Source organism: Pezoporus flaviventris, unplaced genomic scaffold (genome assembly GCF_033815535.1).
Source record: "Pezoporus flaviventris isolate CSIRO_AGI_PZ_B2104156 unplaced genomic scaffold, CSIRO_AGI_Pfla_v1 ptg000015l, whole genome shotgun sequence".
NCBI classification, from domain to species: Eukaryota; Metazoa; Chordata; class Aves; order Psittaciformes; family Psittacidae; genus Pezoporus; species Pezoporus flaviventris.
The window spans coordinates 2054404-2076145 of NW_026892563.1; the positions used below are offsets into that span (position 1 = coordinate 2054404).

At 40.5% G+C, this 21742-nt stretch overlaps 1 protein-coding gene across 6 annotated transcripts in view; it reads right to left on the reverse strand.

The window, feature by feature from the left end:
• PHKA2 (phosphorylase kinase regulatory subunit alpha 2) overlaps positions 1-21742 on the reverse strand; it is a 60365-nt gene that overhangs the window by 37031 nt on the left and 1592 nt on the right. For all 6 annotated transcript variants that reach the window (XR_009743373.1, XR_009743374.1, XR_009743372.1 and 3 more), the window contains exons 2-17: positions 17808-17966; positions 16436-16483; positions 15803-15971; positions 14876-14958; positions 14180-14260; positions 11978-12076; positions 11510-11656; positions 11222-11275; positions 10542-10664; positions 8732-8827; positions 7200-7307; positions 6490-6568; positions 5679-5813; positions 3679-3788; positions 1343-1487; positions 795-873 (exon numbers count right to left, since the gene is read on the reverse strand). Coding sequence is in view for 2 of the 6 variants with exons in the window: in XM_061453199.1 (XP_061309183.1) it covers positions 795-873; positions 1343-1487; positions 3679-3788; positions 5679-5813; positions 6490-6568; positions 7200-7307; positions 8732-8827; positions 10542-10664; positions 11222-11275; positions 11510-11656; positions 11978-12076; positions 14180-14260; positions 14876-14958; positions 15803-15971; positions 16436-16483; positions 17808-17966 (1715 nt within the window). In the remaining 4 variants the exon portion in view is untranslated. The remainder of the gene's footprint in view (positions 1-794; positions 874-1342; positions 1488-3678; positions 3789-5678; positions 5814-6489; positions 6569-7199; positions 7308-8731; positions 8828-10541; positions 10665-11221; positions 11276-11509; positions 11657-11977; positions 12077-14179; positions 14261-14875; positions 14959-15802; positions 15972-16435; positions 16484-17807; positions 17967-21742) is intronic.

The window sequence follows — 21742 nt, forward strand, 5'->3', positions numbered from 1 at the left end:
CCTGAGTTTTCAACAGCTCCTCCAAAATTTATAAGACCAACTGTTAAATCCACCCTTGGTAACTACAAAGCAGCAGATACTGATAGTGAGAAAAACAAATGTAAAACAAGACTAGCAGATCTAACTGAGTACTTAATGCTCTAGATACCTACAGGTGTTAACTCAAAGTCTAATTATGCAGCGTGCTGTATGTATGAATACAGACTCTGAACAAAGACCTAAACTCTAAGGATAATGTATTAAAAAACCTGGGGTTGAGAAGTTCCCATGAATATCAGTATCTTCACACCAAACTTCAGTACTGCTAAGAACCAGAAAGTGTATCTGATTACTGGGGGAAGATACTGATTGTCAGAGAGCAAGCAGAAAGAGAACAGGGAGGTACTGTGGCATCATAGTAAATTGCTCTTATATGCGGATAAATGGAACAAATAAGCTTACAAGTACAACATGTAATTTGTGTTTAAAACATCTCCAATAACTGTGAAACATAATTACATCTTAAAACCAGAAGACCAGCCATGACCAAGTTTTCGTATTTCCAAGAGTTTGACATTCATTTTTCCTTATTCATTAATGGCAGTCAGAGATGGTACCCCTTTTGGAGACAGATCTTGTCCACTGCATGCGAGGTCCAGCTACCATCTACTTGACACATAACTAAAGCTGAAACTCTTTGCAGAGTTCTAGCGCAAGGTCTGCGTACTATCACAAGTTCAAAACTGAGGACTGTATATGATTTAATTAAAAAAAAAAAAATCACCGAAAGAATCATCTGGAGGTTCTGACATTACCTGGCACCTCCAAAATATCCATCCTCTAATTTTCTTATGGTGGCAAGAACTGCAGGATGAATGTCAGTACCACCGTCAACTGAAAAAGAATGTTAGAAGAGTCTAAGCTTACCAACACATTTTGAATTATCATGTCCAAATAAAGTAGATTACTAGGTGTTCTCTATAAAGTAGATCTGACAAATTTAAATCACTTATCAATACTAGCTTATTCAAAAAAAAACAAACAAGCAAACAAAAAACCAAGTTCTAAGGGGATTTCTCAAGACAAAACCCAACCCACTTTACAAAAGTTCCAAAGGGACTTCTATCGCATTTCTTTGGACAGAAATAGCATGGAGATGATGAGGAGATGCAAGGATATAAACGGAGAGTAAAACTAAAGTGAAATATTAACATATCATCCAAATTCAGCAAATACTTGAGGAAGTTACACTGCACTTTTGATATTGGAATTCAGATTTTGAAATGTCTCTTCTCAAACTGACTTCCATCCTATTCCCCCTGCCTTAATCTGCTCTGCTTGAAACACAGAAAACTGGGTTTACCAAGCATTGTGTGGGTGATGGGAAATGTCAGGGTTGGTCTCCCTGTCATCCTCCAGCAAGAAGTGAGGTACGCCAGCTCTATCTTCAGCATCTCCACAATCATCTGATTGTCTAGAGCCAGATAGAAGTGATGCTGGTCAGTAAACTAGAGAACAAAGAAATACAGCATATGAGTAGCTGTCAGTACTCTTTTTTTTTTTTTACATGTCCTCCTTTAAATCATTTACAAAAGCCATGTAAGCTACTCTTAAGCACAACAAAGACTGCATGAATTAACCTAATAAGGCCTGTGAATGTGAAAAAGAAATCCATGCTTCAGCAGAAACCATTTTCTTACACTCGGAGACTGACTGTGAAAGAAGTAAGCCATACAAATAAAAAGGAATCAATCACACCCATGAAGTAGAATCTTCCCGGTGATGAATTACAGTAACCTATGGTCTGGAAGATGGAAGTACTCTAAATGTGGAAGAAAAAGCTAACAATAGCATCCAACCCAATAAATAGACTTAAGTGCATGCTGAGGACTGGGAACTGGTACCTGTATGTCTTTTGGGAACAATCTGAAAGTCAAGCTGAATACACAAAAGCTAGGAGTTACTATGTAAAAACGGTACGTTAAATGTACAGTGGTAAAGTGTGCTGTTCCCACTACAGAGGAAAGCCAAGAATCACAGTAAGAGACTATCTGGCTACTTTAGGAGCTGGAAACCAAAAAAGGTAGACAACCAATGGAAAGCATGACAAAGCAGCCACAAAAAAGTTAAGGAAAGACACTGGTCTTGGGGAGGGGTGAGCACGTAAATTCAAGCTGACAAAGTGCAGAGGAATTACTCCACAGAACTTAAGGAACTAGACAAATAAATCCCTGAGCCACTTGCAATTAGTTTTGATAATTCAAGACAAAAAAGTCCCAGAAATCCAGAGAGAAGCAAACACACTTTGAAGAGGAAGAGCCAGGATAACATAGACCAGTCAAGCCAATGCCAGTGCCTGAAAGCACAGGAAAACAAAGTCAATTTGAGAATGCCAAGATGATTACAAAAGTATAAAGCAATATGGCCAAACAATCATAACAAAAACCAATCTCAGCAAATGAGTCCAGTTTGCTTCTTTGGGAGTAACCAGATGGTAGGTACAGGAAAGTGGCTGACATCTCTCAACTTTCAAATGTTCACACTAATGAGCTGAAGAAAAAAATACCTGAGGAGGCAGAACTGTTTGAAAAATTGTTCTCAAAATAGTAGTTACTAACTATTTCTTCAGAATGAGAAGGTATCTTAATGGGGTCAGCCTTTGCCCCACGCTTCAATATTTTCAATCAATATTTTAATTAGAGAACAGGATGAAATACAAACTAAAAAAAACCCACAAAATTTGTGGACATTTGTCAAGATCAACAGAGATGAGTTAAATGCTAACTTTAGGAAGGCAAAATTAAACATTAGTTCCACTCCCCTCAACAAAAAAGTTAGGGGAAAATGTCTGGCTACAAATCAAAGTAAAAATGTTACGGAGATTTTAGTTTAACTCAGCAGGATAAATGCCATTTTGGAACACGTCAATAAGTACTTGATACATGGCAAGATTTCAGGTGGATCCACATTTTTTGCAGTAAATCTGATGTTGTTTGGACATCATGAAGGACTGCAGAAGCCATCTATAGAATTCACTGAACATGTCTTCCACTGGAATTTGAGGACTACATTAGTCAAGCATCTATATAGGAGGGTGTGAGCATTCTGTATCCTGCTCCAGTTGCATGTTTGTAGTAGGTGACCCCTTGGCCTTTTAGTACCAACTGCTAGAATAAGTCTACAGGAATAACTCTGTCGTATTTCATTAAATATACAAATAAGAGCACTAATTCAGAAAAATAAAGACAGAACATTCCTTTGTCAGCCCTATTGACCATTTTAACATTATAATGAACAGATCACATCTTAGTCTCTTCGGGGTCACGGTACTTGGCACACATATGTGAAACTAAATTTTCCATCAAGGCAATTGTAGGAAGATACACTAAGTGACCTACTTGTGGAGAAACTGCTTCACTAGCTAGAATGTTGGTTCAGGCAGAGTTCAGTAACAACTCTGTACTATTGATTTGCTGTGTTCTCCTACACCAGAAACCAAAGAAGCCAGACTCTGTATGACAGAGCACTCCTACCATGCTGATCATCCAATGCTATTAAAAAAAAAAACAGAGAAAAGTACATCTGCTTTATCATCCCTGTTCTACCTACAGCTGAGTGACAGCATGTAAAAGCTAAGTGCTACACTAATGATTAGCCATTAAGTAAGCAGTAATTTCCCCATCAGCTTTAAATGCTCACCTGAGGGGTAAAAGCAAATATTTGATTTCTTATCACATACAGCTTGGAGGTGCCCAACACTCCAATATGTCGGTGTGGCCGTCCACTTAATTTCATGTTCTTGTTCCGGCCTGTGAAGAAAAGAGAGAGAAAAAAGGTCTCGCCTAATATTTCCTGTGTGCTTTTCCACAACAACCATTTTAGACAAGGAGATCATTCATTGATATCAGTAAGGCAGAAGACAGGTAACAGAGTGAGATGCTACATACTGGTCCATTTTGTTGCAACCATCAAAATAGTAGCTGGAGTTCTTCAAAGGCCCAACTGAAAATAAAAATCTTGGCTTCACTGGCCATGGGATTGAGACTTTTAATTACAGGCACTGATTAGCACCTGAAGTTTCTCTACCAAAAGAACATGACGTATGCCCTTTCAAAAACAAGGCCATCAACAGACAACAGAAACTGCAGTGCTGAAATTGCAGAATTACAGTTCACTGTAGAACCTTAAAAACTCTTGCCCACAGAGGGCTAAGTCCAAACACAAAGTACATCCAAATACAAAGACAGATCTTCATTCTTTTCATCAACCCAATAAATTCGACTTTTTTCAGTAGGGCTTATTTGTGAATAATCCACACTGCATTCCTTGCTCCAGCAGCCAGGAGCTGACTTGACTCTATCTGTCAAGGAATATGAGCCAAACAACCAGGTGTCTGAAAAAAATACCACTGTGGAAATTCCCAGAGAAGTCACTGTTAAAAACAATGCACCAACATGCTAAGTCATCCTACTAATTTCCCCACTACTGAAAGAAAGCCATTATGAATTATTATGAAATAAATGTAAGCTTCAGCAAAGCCCTGCAAACATTTCATTTGTATAAAGTTTTTTTTGATAGAGACAGGTTCTCTCCACAAAACATCACCTGCAATTCCCCTTTACTGGAAAGGGAATTTACTGGAGAGTAAAGTTCACACTTCAGATAAGTTTCTCTTTGGAAACATCCAAACAACTTTCTGTTAAAAGTGAAAAAAAAACCCAAACAACAAACCCCACAACAACAAAAACCCCAACAACAACAACAAAAAAACCAACCCCAAACCTATCCCATGGTCTCATGGTCTCCCTCACCATTATTTGTAACCACACTGCCATGGGAACATGCTCCTGACTGACAGAGAAGCATGATATGGCTCCCCTTGTCCACACTGTAAAGGAATGCACCAGTGCTGATTTACCCCACCTCAATTTTACTGTGTAGTAACATCCACAAGTTTGAGTTATGAGTTGCTGGAATGCTTAAAGTTGTAAAACCAAATTCAATTAGGAATACATGTAACAAATTTTCTACCAATACCACCTTCATTCCAGCAAGAATTATCAAAAGAGACAGTTATCAAAATATTTTCAACAACTAGAACTAGTCAGAGTCTTGGGGTATTTATTTAATACAACTGCCAGGCTTTGAGGAAAACAGGCCTCTAGGGCCACTGCTGAGGAACTGGAACATGTTTGAAGTCCTGTGTTTAGAAAAGCCCTGAAGGCTTCTTGGTTTGCAACACAGAGTGCTTCAGCAGTTCAATTCAACTGAGGATTGGAAGGAACATTAGCAAGAACCTGAAAACCCAAAGATGCCTTAATAGCAGCACAGCTTCCCTGGTTTGGAGCAGAAAACCTCCCAGGTGTGTGCTGGTAGAACAGCAACTGCACTGCTATTTCCGGACTTAAACCGTAAGTACTCAACATTTGGGGTTTTTTGTGTCTATTTCTAGGCATATTTTCTAAAGCCAGTTTCTCTGTGCAAGTAGTTCCTGCAGGACAAAAAAAGTCAGTTCTTGCCTGACTCTTAGGGCACAGGAAAACTTGTATTTTGGACATCTTTTCTAATGAGGCAATTCTTTTTTTCCTGTTGGAAAAATTAAATCAAAGATACTGAGAGAGAGACAAAAAACAAAACACCACCCTTAAAAGCAAATCTTGCACAGTAGTAGAGAGAGGCTTCCATGTTCAAATACCTACCAAGCATGGTGTAGAGGTTACTCAGGATGCGAGCTGGCTGCACTCTGAGTGGATGGATATCAGCAATGCTCTGAACATTGATTCCATGGTCTTGCAAGAGACTCTTAATTTGATTAGATTCAGCCAAAACAGTTACTGCATAAAAGAAAACAAATACATTAGAAAGAACAAGCACCTGCCCAGGCCACAGTATCACTGACAAAGGCTGCTCCTGATAAAATGAGCTGGTTGCTTTACCAGAGCAGTACAGGCCCCTAAAAAGCCTTTAGGTCCTGATCAGCTGGTGCTTGCCCTCTACTTAATTTTCTGGTTTTGGCTATTCCTGCACTAACTAAAGAAGCCACTCCCTGCAGCAGCCAAAAAACAGACGTTAAGTCTGTCTGCCTCATCTCTGTGTACAGAGATCCTCCCCACTCACTGCTCTCTGGGTCTTCCAGAAAAGGGCAGCTCAGAAACTTAACTGACTTGTCTCCTACCAGTCCTGCTCCTTCTTGCAGCCCTTGCCTCTTCTAGAATTCACCAAGATTTTCCATGTTGATGCAAGATTCAGACTGCTGCTCTCCAGCCCCTGACAGGTCTTAAAATTTTAACAAATATTTAAAAAAATAAAACGTTTGTTAAACCTGATCTTCCCTCTGAAAAAAGGCAGCCACGCAAACAACCCCTGTCTCCTTCTCATGGTATCATCAAAACATCTACAACCAATGCAAAATGCACATTATTTTTAATCACGTCTGTTTTCTTTCCTGTACATAGAGACTTCACCATCACACGGTCCAATTCACCCAGAATATTCAGAAAACTCCCTCACCTTGCACCACAACATCAGGTTTAAGTCCAATGGAAAATCTCCTATTCAAGGGATCAACTTCACCTGCAGCAAGAAATCCCTAGAATAAATGCAAGAGAAAGAAAGAAACAAAAATTAAGTAAAAGGCTTCTGATTCTACCAGGAGGGCAGGACTTAATGCCTGGTTTATCCAACTTGTCCACTAAGTAGTACAGCCAATAAAAACAATGGCTGCAATACTTTTAGAAACAGCAGGAAAATGGTTATCACTGACATAATCTGCATGTGCAGATTTCTTGGTTTAGAGTTTCAGCAAATGACACAATTTCACCAGGCCATGATCTTTTATTTTTATTCAGTGTTTCTTCTAACAAGTTCATGGCTAACATGGGACAACTCCGTAGGCATCTTATGCCCCAGAGTAAGGCATAGCCTAGTGGAGTTTGAAGATGCTCCAGATCCTAGCTATGGGGTACCAAATCATCCTGGGCATATTCCTGTAGCCTAACCATATGACAACTTCTTCAGCTTGATTAGAAATAGACAATTGCATATCTGTGTACAAGAAAAAAAGAAGCTTCTGAAATCTCAGTCATCCTTCCATGGTTCATGTACATGTTTCTACTAGAAAACACATTGTCCTCTACCTATCGACCAAACTGTTCTTAAAATTCAAGCCAACTTAAAACAAAATGACATACAAGCCCACCTACTGTACAATAAAAGATTACCTCTGCTAGCAGGCAGCTAAGGACATACAGTGATTGGCCCCAAAGATGAGGTAACTTTCCCACTGGGACACGATCCACTGAGTGAGGATTTTCATACTCCTCATCCACCTGAAAATAAATGCATAGCAAGAAAAATTACCATAAAGTTCTGAAGAACAATGAATTACATGGAAGTATTTTAAAACTGTGGTCTATCATCTACCCTTTCTAACCTCCCATTATTACTGACATTGATATTTCTTGGTTTTATTATTTTGAAGGTTGCACATTTTCTGGGACAAGAACTATGCTTCCTTTTCGTACGCCACCCCCCACCCTTTGAAGCTGGAGGGTGAATGGGTATTCTCTGTGTAATTACAGCTTTGGTGTTAGCACTTCCCCTTTCTTCTCACCATGCCTCTGCTGCCTTCCCTCTAGGCAGCTTGTAGGTTATGGTGCATCTGCTTTCCAACCCCTTGCAAGATGATCCTTGAACTTAACTGATGTCTACGTAGTTTCTTGAAGTAAAGGTGCTTTCCAAAAATGAAGGCTGTTCTACCTTTCCTCTGTTAATAAGACTGGTCAATGCAAAACTTAAAAGTAGACTTTTCTAAATTTAGAAAAACTGCTTTGCTTTTATAGTATACAGATCTACTGAGGGTGGAGGAAAAATCCTCCTTGTTAACATCTTTACAGTACCCATGTTAAAATTCATAAATGACAGGCAAAATCTGCCCTCTTTATTTGGCATGTTCATCAGACCATCATCATCATAACAAAATTCACAAGGCAGCTGTGAACTCTTACATGGGTGTTCCCACTAGGAAGGCAATTCAGAGTTTCCACCTCAAATCTGTGAGCAAGACATCAGCTGTTGACACTACTTTCCCAAACTCAGACCAAGCCAGGGGGCTGCACACCCTTAGCGAGTGAGGGCTGAGAAGTCTGGAGCAGGGGAAGAAGGTGGCAGGGAGGGATACAAAGGCAAATAGCATGGAAGAGCACATAAGCTCATCTGAATTTCTCCGTCATAGTGGGAGAATCAGGTAAATAGTAATAGCATGAGGGAAAGGGGGTGGAAAAAAACCAAACCAAATGAAAAAAAAACAAGCCAAACAAAAACCTCAGCCTAAACCCTATTCCACCTCTCTGAAACCCGTTTCTCCCTCACATACAAGCTCTGGAAAAGAAGGAGCACAATCAATCGACAGACTAGACAGTAGGACAGTCTATGCTTTATTTTTTCTTTGATCTTCAGTTCCTAAGTCAGCATTGCACTTCTAAATATTATGTCTTGCTGTAAGGATTTAAAACTTAGACCTGCTCTAATATTTCCACAGTCACCCAGATTCCCAAGTAAAAACTGTTACCATTTGCAGCCTAAAATTTACCATTTCTCACTGGGAGCTGTGAGAGATCTTTTAGTTTTTAAATGTACAGTAGTCTTCCTATTACTGGTTTAGGTTTATCACCTGCAGGACAGCAATGAAACTGACACTCATCTTGATACCTATGTTTTGCATATTCAAGTGGATGCTGCATTTTCACAATACCTTTTCTGGAGGCACTGCGTACAGTTCAGGCATCAGCACTATTCCATTCTTCTCTCTAATAAGTATTCCTTCCAGAGCCTCTCTATACTCTTGTACCTAAAAAATATTTTAAAAAAGAGTGAAAAATTACATTACAAACAGCAAAACCAGAACTGTAAAATTTTAGTACTTTCCAGCAGTATGTTTCTGATGAAAGTTCATGGGGAAAATAAAAAAGGGGGGGGAAGGGAAAATCACAACTTGCTGATGGAAGATCAGGGTTCAGATTCTCAGAGACTGTTCCAACATCTCAATATTCTCAGCCTCAGAAACATGAACATACATCTTTAATCTGTAACGCATCACTGCAGTGCAAACTTCTTACATATTCCTATCAAGAAGTCACTGGAATAAATCCTACATGGAACTTGCAATGGATGACAATGTAGTGACATGGATGTCAGGACTGCTAATATCCACAGAAGTGTAAGGTGTATAAATAGTTAGCTTTCTGCCATGCACATTTGTCTATGATTTTCTGAATTCTGCTTCACAGGACCGGGAAATCAATTTAACTGATTTGCTTAAAAATTTGTGCAGGGAAAACTTAAAAGTTGATTTAAACTGTTTAAAACTATTGACATTAACTGAACTGAAAATCCTCTTGGTTTTGTGTTATGTATATTACACCGAGGAATACCAGAGTGATACAAAATAAAGAATATTTAATGCTCTTTTTGCCAGATCACTTATTTTGTTCCATTTGTGAACCATTCCATTACAAGCTTTTACCTATCAGGAGGCCGTTTTCAAATACTACCAGCACCTGCCTATTTCTGCTATCCCTTTCTAAGTGAAACACACAAAGGATACTGCCCCAGATAATCCAATTAAATTCTAGAGACTGCTTTGAGAAGTGGTATTTTATTGACATGACTGAAGAGTCAGTAAACTTTCCGATTCTCCCCCTCATGAAATAATGCCATTTTTCTCTCTCTACCAGACTATTTTCCTGGGTTCAGGAAAGCAACTTATATTTCTAGTCTCAGTAAGCATTTAATACCATTTACAACATCTGGTACATAAAGAAGACTTTTGGGTCTGAAATTCGCTGTTTTGTTTCTGATGCCATTTTATTTTTAAGGGGTTATGTTTAACAATCTGCATTCTAGGCGATTTTAAAGATTACATTAATTTTTTACTTTCTTCAAGCCACCAACCTAGAGAAGTCCTGGTATAAATGCATTTTTATACCAGAGCGACTGGCTACATGTCGCTCCTTAATTCACCAATATTCTCCAGGTGCCACTATAAACTTTGGAAGGCTACAGTCACTTTAGCTTCCCTGACCACTGGATGCTTGACATAGTAAAGGCATGAAGTAACTTAGTGAATTCATGAAGATGAAATGGCTCCTCATAATCCAACCATAAATCTCCCTGTATGTACAGAAGGACTAAAGGTACTGTGAATCCTGTTTTCAGCAGCCAAGCCACAGAGGTAGCAGGAAAAAGAAGGTGGTCTCATCCTGAAGTAATTGGGAAAGAAGTACCAAGGCTGGCAATAAGACAGAACCAGGCAAATAAACCCTGGTCAGCCCAGTTTGACCACACCAGCTAAAAGAGCCATTCAACCTGGTAGAGGCCCCAGCGTGTACAACACTGCCGCTGCACAACACCAACTCCCCAGGAAGGTAAGATTAGCTGATGACTAATCCCATCCTGCTGATGGGGTATTCAACTGATACCTAAAATAAACATGGAGCAAGCTACAAAATACCATGGGTAAATGGCTTTGCATTTCCACTGACTGTGATTTCTTCTTTCCTTACCTGAATTTTATCCTCATTGAATACTCCATCAATTAGGAAGTATGTCCAGAATACTGGCCACTCACATTCAATATTCTCAAAGAGCTTGAGCTCAGCAGGATCATAGTGCAGCCTGCTTGGGTCCTAGAAATTCAACCGTACTTGTTTAGTCACAGCGCTAAATTAGTCACTCATATTCCAAGCATAATAGCAGCCTATTTTATCCAAGTAATTACAACCAAGAAACCAATAAAACCACCAGAAATAGTTCCCATTCAGACTCTTGAGTTCTTTTTCACATTCAGTTTCAAACTCATTTCATTGTTCCCTAGACAAATCAACCCTTCCCAGTCTCAGAATTTAGGTGTCACCCAAATAATCTTGGCTCTGCCTCAGTTCAAAGATATTCTTGGACACTTCAGCCACCACTTCTGCTTAGGCACCACAAGCATATCTAAGGGTTCTTTTCTTACGGAATTAAGTTCTGCTATTAATAATTGTTTTTCAAACCCTTAGTCTCCTCAGATGTGTGTCATTTCTATGGTGGACACCTGGATTGCCTCCAAATCCAAAATCCAAATCCAAAGATGTCTTAACAGCAATAGAGAACTTCACCCCTTCATGTAAATGACACAATAAATGTCTACAAGCAAGAAATAAAATTCTTTCTAATGCCTAACTGAAATACACATCAGAAGTACCTCTCTGGGTGTCTTGTAACCATCTCGGAGAAAGCGACAGCAGCCATAGCGGCCCTGTAAAGACAGACAAAGGTACACAAAACTTCACATACTGTTCTTTTTCACAGACTAACGCCAGCATAAAAGTTATGTGCTGAATTTTAAGCGTCACCTAGGGATTTTCCTTCCTCTCTTCCCCACACAGATGGACCAAGTCTGGTAACCCTTGTCTAATTAGGATTACTGGTTAAGAAAAGGAGGCTCTACTTCTCTTTACCTTTGGAAAATAAAAATAAAGGAATTCCTTACCTGCAATTTGGATATGATTTCACTCTTGGTTACATTAACTAGGTTTAGATCCTCCACCGCAAAAGCCGGGTAAGAAATAATAGAGAGAAGGCCAGCATCTATTTCCTTTGATGTGGACGCCCTTGGCAACATGGAGTATAGGATAGACTGAGCAAAACAAGAACAGAAGAAAGGGATGTAACACAACTTACCTACTTCAAAAGACTGTGTCAAGTGCAAATGGAATAGACTACAGTATTTGCAAAGACAGAATACTCATTACATAATTATTTTTAACTGAGTTAGAACAAGAATCTTCGTAACACTCACTTTCACATGATCTACTAGAAACAGGGTGAAAAGCATAGTCTGAAGCCATCCTTATTATATTAAGTTCTTGGTTCAGTTAATCAAGATTTCATTTAAAAACAGAAAGGAGAGAGGTGTTGGGGTTTGCCCTAGCAAAGGAAACAGAAGACTGTTTTTTACCTGACAATGTTCTACTTCATCAGGAAGAACATGAATCACTGATTTGTGTCCTCCATGAGCTCCAAAAAGATCTAGTTCATCAATTGCTTCCAAAGCAGCCTTCAAAAACACCCAAATAACAGCAAAAAATCATTAAATACATTTTAAGCCAAGTATACACTCTAGCACCAGTGCTTATCCTCTGAAGGAAAATAAGATGGAAGTTTGCTAACAGACATTTTTTCATCTTCAAAGAGATGCTTGGCAATACTTTAGAAACAGTATTTCTGTCCTCCTGCTAGTAGGATACAGGGCTGACGTGCTGGTGATCCTTCTTACAACTTAAAGGCAAAGCATAACAACGGAGAGCTGGGCTTCCACTGAGATAATATCTAAACATTATAATACTTAGTAATAAATGCTATATTCCAAAATAACCCCCATTCAGTGGCTTTTCAATTCCTCCTTCACCAAGGGCTGTTCAAAGAGGAAGGCTTGCTCAAGGCAACCCAGAATCAGCAGAGGCCGCTGCCCTGAGAAGAAAGTACTGTTGTCTCTCTGATAGTATCATTTCCAAAGGAAAGAGAAATGAGATATCTGCTCTCTCCAGAGCCAACTGAGGCACAGCATGCTCTATGTCAACAGGTGAATCATCACATCTCATACCTCTTGGCCATAATGCATTTGCCCAGCAAAGACAGCAGCAGCCCAAACACTGCCCTCATTTGGACACTGCCACCTTAACCTAGCAGGCTACAAAACTTGGCTTTGAAGAAGTGGGGTGTGCAGCACCACACAGGGAATGTGGTAAGAAGAGATCTAGAACCAGACAGCCATAGCCAGGCTAGCAGAACCTTCCTCCAAAATGCATATTCACAGGGTTGCAGCAGCACTGAATGCTGCTCCATGCCCATTTTTGCCCTGCAGCTTCAAGGTAATGTCAATCTCTGACAAAGATTGCACAGCACAACTTGCCTTATGTCTCTGCAGAGGTGCATGTGTATTTTTCTTCTTTCAACACAAACATGGGTTTACTGGCTCTATAGAGTGCCTCTCTCTAGCAGAGTGTTACAGCAGCAGATTTTCCTGATAGCAGCAGAAAAGCCCGTTGAGGAACTGATAGCTGGGACCATGGGCTTCCTTAAAGGCGCAGAAAAAACACTGAGATCCGCTCAAAGGCATATGCTGTGTGTGGTACTGCTGCCACAGATGGCCACACAAAGCAGATACAGGAGAGAAATGTTGAGAGGGAGGATAAGTCCTGAGGCAGACTGAAGAAAAAGCATCTACCTTGCACCTCCTCAGCAGCGCCACCAGCATGCCTTCCCCAGTCCTCACCCCAAACAGCACTTTTACTGAACTCAGAGGCACAGAGAAGCAAAGCTGTCAGTCTGTCCTGACATCAGTATGCCCAGAAGTCATGCAGAGACCACAGCAACCCATGCCAGAATATTCAGGGCAAAAACATTCATACTGGACACCTAAGGAATAACCTCCCCCATGGACACTGCCCCACTACTATTCAACTGAACTGCGGCCAAGACCAGCAGTTACTGTCTCTTGTAGCCACCAAGGTCTTGGTAACTAATAAATCTTGCTGAAATGCTACTACGCCTCTGACCTTTATGGCAATTAGCTTGTGTGAGCCACCTAGACACCACGTAAAAAGGTAGTTTTTGACTGCATATTTACATTCATGGCCTTCTGAGCTTCATTTAGTATCTCTGTGACCTTGTGCTACGGGGGAACTAGAAATATCCACTTCCTTTTAAGTACATCTTTACTCATATCTCTTTCTAAATTACTTGTGAATAATTTCTTAGACTGATACTCTGCTGTTTTTCAGGATTTACATCTGACCTAATCGTACCATGAAAGTATCACACATAATACTGGGGCAGGAGAACTATGAAAGAAGGGACAGAAAACCAGAGGCCACTTTATGAGACTGCACCTCACTGAATTTATCAGATTCATGGCTCAATGAATCTGGTACCCTTCTTGCAATGTCCAGAACAACTGTGCTGAGGTCTTTCAATGAAAGCCATTACCACAATGATTTGACACTAAAAAATATTCTCTTACACCCAAACAAAAATTCTTATACAATCAGTTAATTATCGCAGTGGCCAAGAAGACGATGGAAAGGAAGCCATCAGGTTTGTCAGAGCCCTTCAGCATGACAGAACAGCCATGAAGGTGGTGTCAGGAAGACATTCTTACTTTGGCCATCCCTACGGAGCTTGCGTTCAGTTCAGGGATGCCCTGGTTTGTCTTATCACCACGTTCCCAAATTCCATAATCCTGCAACAAAATCATCAAGAAAAAATTGGCATGATTATATATAAAACCAGTGTTTTGTCCCACAACAAAACCAGACCCCTGCATGAAATCAGTTTATTTGCCTTAATAAATCAAAACTAAACCAAAACAAAAATGCTCCAAGTCTCTAAAGAGCTCCTCCTAGGGCTTAAAGAGCAGCACATAAAAACACATCCTAGCAGGACCAGGTCTACAGTCATGAATCACTGTCTTCACAGTACACAAAACCCTTTATCTTTTCCCCTGTGCATGATTCTCCCTGTGCCCCTTCAACTTGGCACCTTCCAGAAAGTTTATTAACACTCTGCTCTTTTTAGAAAGTCCCGTAAGATTTTAATGTGACATTGGGAAATATTTTTAATTATCAATAAAGAAAAACTATCATTATGATAAAACAAGTATACCTCACCAAGGCAGCAGTTAATCTTCCACAGTCCTCCCACCATCTCCAAAATGCTGCTCACAATGCAAAGTACTGACAGGTTCTGTTATCTTCTCATGGAAGAAAAAGTCTGTATTTTCCTTCTCCATCAATAAATAACTTCCCACCCACATCTGAGCAGTGTTTGGGTGATTTACATCCAAATAACTACTTACAGCGACTTTGTAGGCAGCTTCTATATAAAAAACAAGATTCTGAATAAAGGTAACTTCATCAAGGGTGAAGATAATACGTAACCCTGGTTATAAGAAGGAAAGAGTAATTATATTGTGTTAGAACTGAAATATTTACTCTTCAGTGAGTTTCATGCTTTTGTTTATTTGCTACCAACTACTACCCACTGAAATCAATGGAAAAAACTCATGCTGATTTCAAAAAATAAGGCAGCAAGACTCAATACTTAATACTGACAAAATACTTCAAATGCCACCAATACACATTGTTTCAAAGACAAACCAAAACCCACCCCATGGAGGGTGGCATTCAGACACAGTGGGTACAAAGGAGAAACCTCTGCACCAGCTCTGGAGAGTATCCCAATTCCTACAGTTCTCCACCTCTCCGCCTGCTAAGTGTTCTATCAAGAGACCACCAGGACACCCAGGCACCTGCTCTGCAGGGGTCAATGGCAAAGGGCTGTGAGGATAGAAAAACACATAAAGAAACATATCCTTATTCCTACAGAAGTACAGTTGAGAAGAACACAAGCTAGAACAGTGCCAGCAAGAAGAGGAACACAGATGGCACTGGTGGCACCTGGCTCAATGTCACCACTCTCTGAAGAATCCTGGTTGTCCATCAGGACACCCTATGTAGTCTTCAAACACAAAACTGTCCTCTGACACAACTCTGAATATTCCATGTATTTATATGCCAACAAACATCAAGGGAATGGACACTGCCAGTTACTATAAACATGAAATCCTAACTCACATCTCTTTTCCAGAGAAATACTACTTTATTCTGAGTAATAATTATGTAAAGATCTTCACAGCTAGTTACAACTTTTCTCCTTTTTTAAATGAAGGCTAGAATAGAAAAAGACTGCAACAATCGTCAAGGCTAAAATATCTTCTGCTTACCTGATGCAGTCATCTGTGCCAAGAAGAGGAGGTAAAGGGAAGTTGCATCCACTTGTAGATGCCCCCACTGGTCGTCCCCAACCACCGTGGCACAAGTTGCAGAGTTATACTTGGCATGGAGGCAGTCTTTGGTACTCTGTGTGCATTTGAACTTCTCTACCTTATTTACCTAAAAAGCACCACAAATTTCAAATCTGAAACATTTTGGAATAAATTCTCCAAACTATGTCAAAATGAACAACTTTTCTTAGGCACGAGAAACTTAAGGTCCTGATCCCTGCTACCTCACTTCAGTGTGTTTTGATTGATCAGAGTGCTTAAATGCAACTCTAACTTTAGACTCCATCTAAATTCACATCTGTCTGGGGAAGAATGAGATGAAATTGCCTTGTTGAGTTCAGATCTTAGTTACGAGTATGCATATTGGTGAAAATCAGCTGACAAAGGCAAAACCATGATTTGCTACAAGCACTATCTCAAAAAGGTGCAAGTACAATCAGAGCTTTGCTCAAGAGTTTTAAAAAGACTCCCCAGACCTCCATCTACACACACATGCAAAAGACACAAGAAACACATGCTTTGGATGAGATGCTTTATAAACACAAGGAGTACTAATTCAAATCATGACATTACCTGTCTCATCATGCACTGTAAGAGTCCCCGCATCAGCTTCACAACATTCTGTGGGAACAAAACAGACAAGTGACACCCTCACACAGCAGCTGTTACAAACAATACTCAAAAGTGATCAAGTTCACACCTCCTACTAAAGCTCTGGCAAAGGTGAATAAAAATGTGTATTTGCCTGAAATACCTTACATGCCTTTTCATATATAGATATAGATACAGATATACCAAATATAATGGTTGTATTTTATTCCCACATTCCTGACCAGAAGTGCAAGTATTTTCCCGAAGACCATCTCTAAACAACGGAGCATTTCTCTGTGGTCCTCCTATCCAGCTAAGAAGCAAGATGAATGCTGTGTCTTGTAACAATAATAATAATAGTAATTATTTTTAGAGTGACAGCTCCAGGGAACACTGGCAGGTGATTGCAAGACATCGACATGATTGGAAAACCTGTTGAGCTGTTTCTGCTCTTTATAAAACAGAAAGCAGATGACTAATGTAAGGAAAAGGCCTTTAGTGTGTACAAAGAGAAGTACAAGATCTTGCCTTACATGAAAACCACCCCCATCCTTTCACCCCAAAATTATTATAGCCTCAAAATATGATTGTGCACACTGAGTCAAGGTTATTTTGCCACTACAGATCTCCCTCGTTTGAATGGTAAATGTCAGCATAAAATTTACCCAGTGCCTGCAAAACAGAAGGACACCAATGCCAGCACCTCCTCACTTCCCATTTAACCCAACTTTGCACTCTCACTTCTGATGCCCACTTTCCCAGCTCCAGGTTACAGAAATTAACAGTGTGACTGACGTCCCCTTGCAATTCTCCAGCACACAAGTCTTCCAATTTTTGAGATCTTTATCTTGTTTAATTTGATCAAACACGTTTATGTATCACGTACACCTTCTCTGAGATGACACCAGTGCAAATTTTCAAGACTACTACTTAAACCGCCATGCTTCTCCTATGGGGTCCGAGCAACCTAGGCTGGATTTTCTGCTCATGAAGGATCTCAAGGTTTAATCAGAGGCTTGTAAATATGGGCATAAAATCTCTCAGGAGCCTAATTTTCAACAATCATCCAAACAATGGAAGTTTGACTCCTACATGGTTTTGTTTTGTTTATATTTTAACTCAGATGTTAGCCTCTCTGACACCCAGTTCTCTGACACCCACATTCCTGGTTGCTGGAAGGCTGCCAGAAACACTGCATACCACACCCTGCACCCGCAGGAACATGACATGTACTCCGAGCTGAAAAAACCCTGCCAGATCCTAGACAGAGCAGCAATGTATGCCAATCAATCATCAAAATCACTACTGTATGAAAAAAACAGCACTAACTGGTTCATGCCGAACTCTGACATACCTGCTCAAGCTCATAGGCCTTGGCTTTATCCTCATCCCGGTCTGCATTCTTCCGATAAGCCATCCCCAGCCCCCAGACAGCCAGGATGCTGTAGACATTGTCCCGTACCCAAGCATCTTTATGGTCTGTACTGGCTGAAAGCAGCCCTGTAACTGGGTTCTAACCACAGCAGAAAGAATAAAGAACAAACATCATTATCTGTATTAAGAAGCACCAGTTCTTTCTGTATCAAAGGGTAACAAAACAAAAGAGAGCCTAAGATGATTTCACACTGATTGCATGCTATAACTGGGCAGAATTTTGAAACAGAAGTGAGGTCCCATCTTTCTTTTCCCAAACTCACACAAGTGAAATACAAAATGTATGTGAACACTTCAGGATGTAAAGCTTATAGCATCTGGCTGAGCACCCAAACCCACATAGGATTATTAACTAAGTCACCGAGTAAAATTTTAAATACATTGAGGAAACAGGAATTTCAATTTTACATATTTGTAAGGAAAAGAGAGTACTGACTTAACATTAGAAATTTAGTCTGGATCTGTTCTTCTCTATGCACTGGTCTGTGGCATGATCTTGAGGAAGTAAAAAAGCAGTACTTCCCTTCTAGGAAATTAAACAGTATTTCTATTATTTACCTGCTGGGTTTATGACAGGTAAAGCACAAATGCATGCAAAGCCCTTTTTAAAAGTAGCCTCTTTTGAAAAATGAACAGGAAGAGAAATTCTGACGGTACTGAAAAGCAGCACTGTCGGAAAAACAGCACACTGAGTAGCCTCCTGCATCCCAAATTCCCCAATAAATTTTTCACTGCATCATTAATTCCCATCACTTCACTATCATTAGTTTTTAAGACCATCTTTCTCAGCTGTATGTTCTTCACTAACAAAAAGATGAGGTAGGGAGGCAAAAGGTCAATAGAGCTTTCAATCAAATCAAGCTTTTACAGAACATTTCAGTGCACAGGGCTGGTGTGACAAGGGGCAAAGATTACAGTAATAAAGATAAGTAAAATTAAAAAGAACACATACACCAGTTTTTCATTTCTGCCACACACTGGTTCACTCAACTCCTTCCTTAGTTATTTTTAAGACAGAAGTTTTGAGAGGGAGGAGCTTCAGCTACAATTTCCTTTGCATGTGACAGCTGGGCATGAAAACAGTGACAGCCTGACACACATGACTGGGCACAGCCAGTGTTATTGTTACGGTTTAAATACAGCAATGTCCAGTGGCTCGTGGAGAGCAGATACATGTAGTTCTGAAACAGTCCCACAGCAGTCTTCCCAAACCAAGCAACAATCAAAGGACACCAACTCATATGTTTGATGGGGAATAGAGCATAGAGGAATCCAAGGAGCTTAAAGAACTTCTTTCTAAACTTGAAAAGTCAAACCAAGGAGTAACAGAAGAAGTAAGCAAGCAAAGAAAGGACAGGTTACTCCCACCTCAGCACTGAGCCTGTGTTACAAAACACAGGATTTCAGTAGGCAGAGTGCACGCGTCCAGTATTTTTAGAGCGCACTTTTTTCCCCTCCCTCCCATGCAGGACAACAAACTTCTCTGCACCTGCAGCCCTGGCTTGACAGAGATCACCCTGCTGCCTGAGGAACAATCATTTTGGTTTATTTTTTCCCCATCCTCCATGCTGGGCTGGCTGCCAGTTGCAAAATCAAAATGCCTCCAGGTACCAAGATGGAAATCCCGGAAAAATGTCCCATGCAAGACTTTGAAAGCCCATTCATTCCCCAGGGAGGTACCTGTCTACCTTCAAGAGATTGCATTAAACACATCCTAAGGCAGCTATCACCATTTCAGAGCCTCTGGTTCACCTACAAGAAGGTCCCAGCTCTTCGGGCACACTGGGCTGGCACCCATGGACTGACAACACATTAATGTTGATCCTCATGCACATGCAGAATGCTAGCAGAGCAACACAACATTAATTAATATTTAAATGGTTTGGGGTTGTTTGTTTAGAAAATCCTTACTTTTAAAACTACAGTTACTTTCTTCTGTTGCCTGCTGACATCATATAAAAAGCACAACCCTTACAAAATGCTAAAAAACCTAAACACTGAGTGTGCTTAACCCTAAAGACATCAAAGAGATTTTAGCTCAGCTAAAATGTCCACGCAGTGATCACTAACCGGACTAGCAGGTCTCACCCTGCAAGTCACACAGCACATACAGATACACGGAGCAAAGAATTTTACCAGCACCCATGGGCTATGTGGGTTGAAAGCATCTCTACAAAAAGCTGATTGACAGATTAAGACTTTAAACTGCTGTATCGTGCCCAATCCTATTTTCAAGTTGATCTGCTAATCTGGAGACCAAAAGAAACCCCACCAAAACACACTACCAGTTCCTACAGAGGTCCAGATGCCATTAAGAGCTTCAGCATTACAGGCACAAAAATAGGGGGGTTCTAAGCCCACATTTATCATCTTGCTGAAAACCTATTTAATTTACATCTGTCTCATTTACTCATCAGATGAAAACTGAAGTAAGCTCTAGCAAAGTTTGCAGCTAAGACTGTTTACATGAAACCAGACATGGCACAGTTGGGGTTATATGTAAATGTATGCCACAGGTGCTTTCCTTACCAGCTCCGTGTGCTTTTCTCTTATAGTACCCTAGCAATACTTACAATGTATCTAGACATTAAGTTTTGCTATTTTATGGACATATTTTAAGATTTCCATTTTTTCTTACCTCAATCAAATAAACAAGTGTAATGAGCAGCTGAGAACAGCCTTCTGGTCATGCTCTTCAGTGCTTACTCAGCTACACTAATGAAGCATCCCTCTGGCCCCCATCCCCAAGGGCACAGGACAGGAGCTGGTACTTTGGTCTTACCCTCCTTGTACAACCTTTAACAGGATCGTACCTACCCCTGTGCACACTGCAGGCAATTGTGCTGATTAGCACAAAGCAGTGCTTGCAAAACACAAAAAAAGTAGGCTACAGATCCAACCCCGTGAGATGCTACATACGGAAAACTGTCAATGTTGGTGAGGGATCCGGAACTGTGCTTTGAATGCATGTCTGCCTGGTAGCACACGTATTCTGAATTACAATTTTTCTCTAAAATGACATTGATTTAGAGTGACTGGAATGAACACAAGATCAGTTGCTGCTACTGAGGAACATGACCCCTGGTGTACTAAACACCTTCTTATCAAAGCAAAATGTTCCTGAGCACACGTGTTCTCCCTGCTGCACCCTTACGAGAGCAAGCTCATTACTTCTGCTCATCAGAGCACACAGTATACGTGCCAGGTCTGCACACATGGCATGCCTGTGGCCCGGAGGTACACGGTCACAGCCACACACAACCCCTGTGTGAAGCAGCAACACTTCAGAAGCACCTTAAATGCCTCCTGGTTCTTCTGCCAGTCTGCTCGTGGGCAAACCAATGGATTAAATTCCCTTCCCTGGCTGTCCTGAAAGGCACCTGCAAAGCACCAGCAGTGAAGCAGCAGCCCAGCCTGTCGCAGGCTATTCTGCTCCCAAGCAAGAAAGGGTGGCACGTGACTCAAAGACAACTGTCCTAACTTGCCCAAGGAAGGGCTGCATCTCTTCACCTCACTCAAGCTGAACATTTTCAGCCTACTGCAGTGGAAAACCATAGGGACTACATATATAGAAAACAAAGCTAGAAACCCACATTGCAACATCCCTCTGGACTGCCCTGTGCACTATCCCTCTGACCTGCTGCTAGACTGTGATTTGCTTTCCACACACCAAAGAAAACTTACTTATGTCCTTTGCCCACCTCTGAACTTTCCCTAGCATTGAGCACTTAATGGAAAACACATCCAAGCACTGTCAATAGCAATTAAGAAATTCTATGTCACTGGTATAAACTCCCACATTACCATTAAGCTACACCCTTTTTGCTATTGTTAACTACTCATAGTTTTAAGGCA